Here is an 8,302-nt window from a genome sequence, read left to right as displayed (position 1 = left end):
TCTTGTGCGGGTGGCACATAAAAGACACCATTTCGAGCGTGGACGTTTTCGTGCGGGTGACACGTAAAAGCACCCACTACACTCTCTGAGTGGTTGGCGTTAGGAAGGGCATCCAGCTGTAGAAACTCTGCCAAATTAGATTGGAGCCTGGTGTTGCCATCCGGTTTCACCAGTCCTCAGTCAAATTGTCCAACCCATGCTAGCATGGAAAGCGGACGTTAAACGATGATGATGATGATGATGTATCTACTGTCTATCTCACTTCTTCTGTGTCCCTCCTCTCTCCCGCTTTTAATTTAACAATGTGTGTATGTATCTATGTATCTAATTTTCTTGCGATGCATGTATCAGTCTACTCTGAAAATACTGATAAACATTTAAAAACACAAAACGAATGCTGTCACCATTCACTGTCTCTCTGTCCTCTTCTCTCCCACTTTACCAATCACTTCTTTTAAAGTAAGTGTGACACACACCAAAGGTGCATACGTACAAAAACAAAAAGTTGGCATATTAATATTATTGATAATGGAGAATTTAGTAAAATAACTTTGTCATTATTAAGGTGGTGTTTAAAAGAATTGTTAGTACGTGGGTGAAATGCTTAGCGGTATTTCATGTCTTCACATTCTGCCTAGGTCAACTTTGCCTTTCATCTTTTCGGGGTCAATAAGTTAAGTACCAGGGTTGATGTAATCTACTTAACCCCTCTCCTGATATTGCTGGATTTGGACCAAAATTTGAAGTTATTCTTAAGGTGATGTTTGGAACAGAAATTAACATGAAATTTTGATGGGAAGTTTTAATTTAGATCAATTAATCATAGCAAGAACTTTGTATCATAGAACCAAAGGCAGATTCGTATCAAAAGGGTTAATGAAATGTTGAAATGAATTAATGGAGCTCTGCATCATAAAGTCGATGTAAACTTACAGTGGTGTGTTGCCTTCACGATCTGCATAGTTCACATTAGCTTTGTGCTGTAGAAGTAAAGTAACAATATTTGTGTGGCCTTTTGAAGCTGCTCGGTGTAGTGGAGTGCTGCCCATCCAATCTGCTATATTGGGTGCAGCTTTGTTGTTCAACAAGCATTCAGCTATCTGTTAAAAAAAAAACAAACCAAAATAATATTTAAGCGGACTGTCTATCTGGAATTACCTTCAGGTTATATAATAAATGAATATGATAAAGGCAACAAATAATACGTTGCAACACTTTCCAGTATTTTTCTGTCATCAGATGTCATCTAAATCTAATACCATTCAGAAGAGATTTGCATCCTCTATGAACAGACACTTCAAAAATATCTTATCATAGCAGCAACTGGAATCAAGTAATATTCTGCAATCTACAGGTTACACACACATCAAAAAAGCATACCCATAATACATTGTATCCACTCATAAATAAAACAGATCTTCAATGGTATTGAGGATGAGTGTTCAGCTATTTGGCTCAACTGAATTAATTCATAACATCCTGCTGAAAGTGTACGAAGTCAAAAGCCCAATTCTGTAAGGATTCCAATAAAAAACAGAAATGAATGATAGAAACGGGATAAGAGTTTTTTCCCCTTATATTAGAAAGTTCCACATTTCCTTCTTATAAACAAGGTTAGTACATTTCTTGTGATATCACATGTTGCATGCAATTCTGTACAGTACTCTATTGTACAGGAAATGAAAGGTTAATGTGTTGGTGGCTAAGTATTCCATTGAAACGTTTACTATTAACATACTCTTCAAGCTGAACCAGTTGGATGCTCTTCAAATGAACTCTACTTGTAATTTTTAAAATTCAGCATTGTCACTCACTGTCTCCCCAATTTAATTCCCAGGGTTGAGACTGACCTGAAAGTATGGCAAAAAGATGCATGCTTAAGACAATGCAGAGTAGGATTAAACATGGGACCTTGCGACTGTGAAACAAACATTGTGAGCATCAATATATTACCTCATATCTGTTTTTAGAGACTGCATAGTGTAAAGAACATTGGCCATTGTTGTTGACAGCATTGATGTCAGCCCTACGGTGAATAAGGCTGTTGACAATCTTTGGACGACCAGCAGACACTGCTATCATGAGAGGTGTCCATCCTGACTGGAAATAGATGGAAACAAAATACAGGTTTTTTATAATATATATGAATCTGACATGCGTGCGTGTGTTTGAGTATATGTGGAGAAAATGTGAGTACTGAGTCACTGATGAAGCATTAATACATGCTAAAACATTTGCAGCAAATGGGGAGATGAAACAGCTGGAAAGAAATGAAGCAAGCAGACTTCTCTGGATGCTAAAATACATGAATGATGAAGTACAACGAGATGTGAAAAAAAACGAGCATAATAAGAATCAGATATAGTGTGCAACAGAGAATTCTCATGCATGGGAAACTGTCGATCATCCTCAGGTCTGTGCATACATGTGCAGAGGCACAGTTCATTTGACCAATGGAAGCTCTAAAATTCTATTGAATTTCAGGTTCCTCTGTGACCCAAAACACCTGCTATCTTTTTTCAGCTATCTAATTATTTCATAAGCAATGATGATACTCCATTCCTCCACCCCCTCCCTCTTGCTCTCTGTAAAATACGAAACAAAAGTTGTATTACCTCGTCTTTAAAATCAACTGGTGTGCCAAGATCTAGAAGATAATCTGCTATTTCGGAGTGTCCTTGTGAAACTGCCCAGTGTAATGGAAGTCGGCCACTCTGTAATGAAAAGGAAATCAAAGCTGCAATATTATGATGAGAGAGAGAGAATGAACATGAGCAACATCACATACACAATGGTAGAAGAAAAATTGTGCAGTTACATTCAGAAGCAAAGGACAATCCCAGTTGGAAAATGATACGTCACTTCATTCAGTTGTCCCCCTTTACAGAGAAAAGAAAGAAAACTGAAGTCATGAAAAAAACAAACAATCTTGCTGAGTCAGTCAAACTTGAACATTTTTACATTCATTATTTGACTCATAACATGAATGTATCTGCATAATACTTTTAAGCCCCAACTCTACCTGAACTTTGACGATGGATTTTTATTATTTGATCAACTGAATTACTCATTCATTATATTATAGTGTAAGTGGCTGAATATTCCCCAGATACTTGTATCATTAATGTAATTCCCAAACAGAATTAGCATGACACAGTGTTGCAAGGTTGGCTCTTTGAGTTATAGGGGCAGTCCACCACTGTCACATCCTTCCATCACTCCCTAGACATAGCTGTACAACAAAACTAAACCTACATCAGCTACCCATAACAAACAGGCTTAAAATAACGCCTAAGAACTCCACCACCTCCCTTCTTGTCAACAACACTAATGAGTGATGATTAATTGTATTTGATGTGAAAGTAAACATCATGCTCAATAAAACACACATACACACACAAAAGACAAAAATACAACACTTCTAGAACATTCACAGCACAAATTAGAAGACATAATAAAAATCAAAAAAATCAAAAGGCACATGCTCACAGAGCACATTCATCTATCACATTCAGTCAACACAATCAAACAAAACAATCTGGTTTACAAAAATAACACATTAAATCCATCATGAATTCTTTCTGCATCCTAAAACTACAGAAAACACAAAACAGCATATACCTCAACATTACGATGAAAAATAAAAAGAAGTACTCAACATGAAAGACTATCTGGATATGTGAGCAATACAATTTGTTTCTGCAACAAGTTCTAAGCAGGACTATTCCTGTACAATCACTTCATCACCACTCCTATAACTACATCAAATATGAAAATCACAGATACAAAAATAGCAACATTAATAATATAACCCTTTTGTTACTATATTTCTATTGAAATACACTGCCTTTGTTTCAATTAATTTCAAATATAATAAAGAATTTTGTAAAATAACTTTGTCATTATTAAGCAGGTATTTAGAACTTTAACCCTTTTGATACTAAGCCGGCTGAAACTGCCTCTAGCTCTGTAGTGCAAATGTCTTGTTTTCAATAGTTCTGAATTAAAATCTTCCACCAAACCTTAGACACAATTTATGTTCCTAACATTAGCTTAATGATAACTAAGTTATTTTACTAAATTCTTTGTTATGTTTAAAATTAATTGAAAGAAATACAGAACATCTCAAAGTAAATACAGTAACAAGAGTGTTAATTAAAACAGAAAGTTGGTATCATACAACTTGAAATGGTCTTATCAGGCAGATTGGTATCAAAAGGGTTAATCTCAGGCACTGAACTGAGATACACACTACCAACGATAAGTGTAGAGGAACAACAGTTGTTACACTTCAAGTGAGCCTACTTTGCCTGTCTCTGCTGTAGACACCACCAGACTGTATGGAACATTGAGGAAAACAAGTGAACATACCCAAATTTTGCACACATTACGTTGGAGTACACAATATTGTTCCTCCGCAAAGAACATGATGTGTGTATCTGAAGCACTTGATCTATGACTTATACATAGTTGCTGAACTGACTGACCTATGGCTATACAACAACAACAACAACAAAATGTTATTCTGGCTGAAACCATTATTTCCTCATAAACAGCCGATAAGAAGGCTTATGGTTACATTTCTTTTTATAAAATTATTCCCAATTACTTATCCACCTGATAAGAAGGTTTAGAAGATTACACTTCCAATTAACAAATTAATACAGATTATTTAGTTTAATAATTGGGTTGCAATAGCAGTGGCTCAGATCATGATTAACTGACTAAAACCACCTTATCTTCTCCAGCCTCATCATGTCAAAATAGTTCAATCAAAACCTTACAAATGGTAGGTTTTAATTGATTAGCCCTTTTACTGTGGAAATCAGATATATCGACTCAAAATCTCATTATGCTTAGCTATGGAAAGCAGTTTTATACACCAAACTATCTTTTGTTGAGATGTGTCATATTTGAAACTATATCTTTTTTTGAGATACGTGAAGATTATTGAGGCAAGGTAACTTGCAGTAAATATTAATTCTAGTTTGTGATAGATATCATCATTACTGAAATCATCATCGTTTAACATCCGCTTTCCATGCTAGCATTGGTAGGACGATTTGACTGAGGACTGGTGGACCAGGTGGCTACACCAGGCTCCAATCTGATCTGGCAGAGTTTCTACAGCTGGATGCCCTTCCTAACACCAACCTCTCCAAGAGTGTAGTGAGTGCTTTTACGTGCCACCGGCACGAGGGCCAGTCAGGAGGTACTGGCAACAGCCACGCTTGAAATGGTGCATTTTAGGTGCCACCTGCACAGGAGCCAGTCCAGCGGCACTGGCAACGATCTCGCCCGAATGTCTTTTCACATACCACTGGCACCATGAAATTTAGGTTTGCAGTAAAAAGGCTAATACCTACAGTTCCCAACATTACAGGTGGTAAGAATAATATGGATAATGTACAAAAAAAAAAAAAAAAATATGGAAAATGTACAAAAACCTATGTAGTGGCTAGAGTTGTGCTTGTGAATTTGAATTCCACTGGAATTTTCAAACAAAAGCTGATTCAATTCAGTTTTATTTTCGTTAGCAGAAGAAGCAGTACTCATAATCTTTAATAGCATCTGAGCGACTGATGGAAGGGAGAGAGATGGGTGTTTTTAAACAGATGTGGCTGGAATGCATGCAATGGAGATGTTGCTAAGGTATCCAAGGTGTTAGGTAATAGTGTTAAACTGGACAACGGATTCATTCACTATTACATTTTCTCTGAAAACAAAGGACTTATAATAAAAGAGAAGTGGATCTCTGTCAGTCTGTCTGTCACAGCATCTATCAGAGTAAGGGAAAGAGGGGGAGGAATCAAAATATATGTTACAATGTATTTTTAGAAAAAGAGGAGAAAAAGTTGTTGAGAAAAAATAGTGAGTGAGAGAGAGAGAGAGAGAGAGAGAGAGAGAGAAAGATAGAGAGATAGGTAGTGTCATCACCATTGTAACTAGCAAGTTTTGATTAAAAATGCAGGAATTTTAAGTGCAAGTTGTCAAAACAACACAGCTTCAAAATGAAAAAAGGCCGTCATTATATAACGATGGTTATTTTTTTGGTTGTGTGTTTTATGTCTTTCAACATAGAGACAACACAACACAGCTTAAAAAAAAAAAAACTTCCACTATATAACACTATACTTATTTTTTTGATTGTGTGTGTGTGTGTTTCAACATAGTTCAACATAAAGACAATGCAACATATACTTTAAAAAGACTCACAACAATATCATGTTGTTATTGAGAGCGAGAGAGAGAGAGAGACTGTTGTCACCATAGTAACTAACGAGACTTTCACTATATAAGTCTACTGTTAAAAAAAAAGGTACGTACATGATTAACAAATATTTTCACCGACAACGTAGAGACGGATAAAGACCTAGTTGTTTATTATTATTATTTAATCAGTAGAATGCGTCGGGTTAGCAGAATCGTTTGCCCGCCTGACAAATACTTAGTGACATTTCGTCTATCTTTCCGTTCTGATTTCAAATTCCACCGAAGCTGACTTTACCGTTCATCCTTTCGTGATCAATGAAATAAGTACCAGCCGAGCACTGGGGTCGATGTAATCAGGCTTTATGACTATAGTTGAAAGGATAGACATTCAATAGGTAGTAGATAACCGTATTGCTTCTTTATCATACTTAATACAATGTCTAGCGGTTCAAATCTGCTAGAGACGATTTTATTTTTTACATCCTATCTCAAAAAATAGTCTAGTAGTTAGCAATGCCATGGAGAATGATAGCTAATGTAAAACACGAAAAAAAAAAAAGCACATTTATTAGCAATTATTTCAGAGTCAGATTTTCAGGTATGTATAGGATATAGGATGAGAAAATCTGTATAATGTAGAGAGACGTGAGTGCCGCTGTTTCGAATATACCCACTTCTTCAAGAGAGAAAATTAAAATGCTTCGAATAAAAGGATAATGTAAAAACTAAAACTTGTCTGCTGAGACATATTATTTACAAGAACAGCTGTAGAATATTAATGTACTATTATACCTCTATTGTTCAAACTCATAAAGTCGAAGCACATATAGTTTGGTGAGGTCGTTGTTCTAAGTTCAACTCGTGTGGGGATAGACTTTAATTTTTTAACCGCAGCAATGAAAATAAGCACAAGTAATATGTGGCTGTTGTATCAATGATTGCTCATAAAGCTGGCTTTGTTGTTTTAGGCATAACATTAGGAAACGCTTACTCATGCTATACTATGACACATCGTAACAATGTAGTTGCTTATAAATTCCTACAACCAGCGAAATAATACCTTGAAAACATCGCCGAGTACTTACCTCGTCCACCTTCAACAATAAATCTTTATTTTCTTCAAGTATTTTCTTCAATTCAGTGAAATTTCCATTCATAACAAATTCTCGAAAGCTGTCGCCGGCCATGCTTGTTTATCGATGATGTCACTACCGTCAACACCGGAAGTGACCTCTACTTATTTGTTTACATCTTTTAAGAGGGAAGAACTCAATTCCACATCTGCAAAAACAGTAAATAATTTTACAAAACCTAAATATTTCCACACTTCTTGTATGTATACCGATGCTATTTGTTGTACTGGATTCCTTTGTTTGGTGGTTTTAATTGTTTATCCGAAATATTGCTGTTCTTCAACAATTTTATGTATAAAATTTTTGCCCAGATTAACTATGGTTAAAGAGATGTACGGTCAGAGATATTCCACCCGTGACCAACCCGTCCTTTTAGGGGTATATAAGACAACATTATTTAGTGTGTCCTCTTCTTTTTTACCAAAACAGTAGGGTGTTATTTGAGAGATGTGGTAGCAACTTCTAGTGGTCAAACAATCACGCAGAGGTTGATTACCTTGCATTTATATATTAAGGAAATATGAGAGACTGAGACATTCATTCTGTTCGTAAAAATATCGACTTAAGTGAAGTTGCTGAAACTATTGCAGCTAAATATTTCTGCCTACGTTATCAAATCTAAAGTTTATTTATTCACATCATTTTGAATTAATCCTGCATTATCTCGTAGCTTCGAGATTCCATTGATGTGATTATCTATTTTTGGAATAACATTGTAGGGGAGATGTGAGAAACCAGTTCTCGCTAGTTTGAACTTATCGATGATTTCGATCTAGTTTGAATTCTTTGCAATCAAATTTGAATTTTTTGCAAACAACTGAATACTTGTCAGTGATTGGTTGAAATTATCGAAATAAGACAATTTTTTACATGAAATAAATTGGAATACAAAAATATTTTTCTGTTCTATAACACAAAATAGATAAGTATACGAAGTTTGAAAGTCTTTCGGTACC

General features: G+C 35.6%; 2 protein-coding genes across 3 annotated transcripts in view; one reads left to right on the top strand and one right to left on the bottom strand.

Annotated features, from left to right (window-relative positions):
- LOC106874381 (26S proteasome non-ATPase regulatory subunit 10) overlaps positions 1-7,439 on the bottom strand; it is an 11,930-nt gene extending 4,491 nt beyond the window's left edge. The window contains exons 1-4 of the mRNA XM_014922092.2: positions 7,299-7,439; positions 2,616-2,714; positions 1,954-2,100; positions 934-1,100 (exon numbers count right to left, since the gene is read on the bottom strand). Coding sequence (XP_014777578.1) covers positions 934-1,100; positions 1,954-2,100; positions 2,616-2,714; positions 7,299-7,400 — 515 coding nt within the window. The 5' untranslated portion in view covers positions 7,401-7,439. The remainder of the gene's footprint in view (positions 1-933; positions 1,101-1,953; positions 2,101-2,615; positions 2,715-7,298) is intronic.
- LOC106877815 (HSPB1-associated protein 1) overlaps positions 7,413-8,302 on the top strand; it is a 22,078-nt gene continuing 21,188 nt past the window's right edge. The window contains exon 1 of one of the 2 annotated variants that reach the window (XM_052966042.1): positions 7,413-7,505. In XM_052966042.1, coding sequence (XP_052822002.1) covers positions 7,413-7,505 — 93 coding nt within the window. Of the gene's footprint in view, positions 7,546-8,302 lie in introns of both variants that reach the window. The other variant, XM_052966043.1, reaches the window with a different exon arrangement.

The sequence above is a fragment of the Octopus bimaculoides genome, chromosome 3 (genome assembly GCF_001194135.2).
Source record: "Octopus bimaculoides isolate UCB-OBI-ISO-001 chromosome 3, ASM119413v2, whole genome shotgun sequence".
Lineage (NCBI taxonomy): Eukaryota > Metazoa > Mollusca > Cephalopoda > Octopoda > Octopodidae > Octopus > Octopus bimaculoides.
The sequence above is the reverse complement of the archived record's forward strand: the minus strand, read 5'-3'. Positions and strand labels throughout refer to the sequence as shown.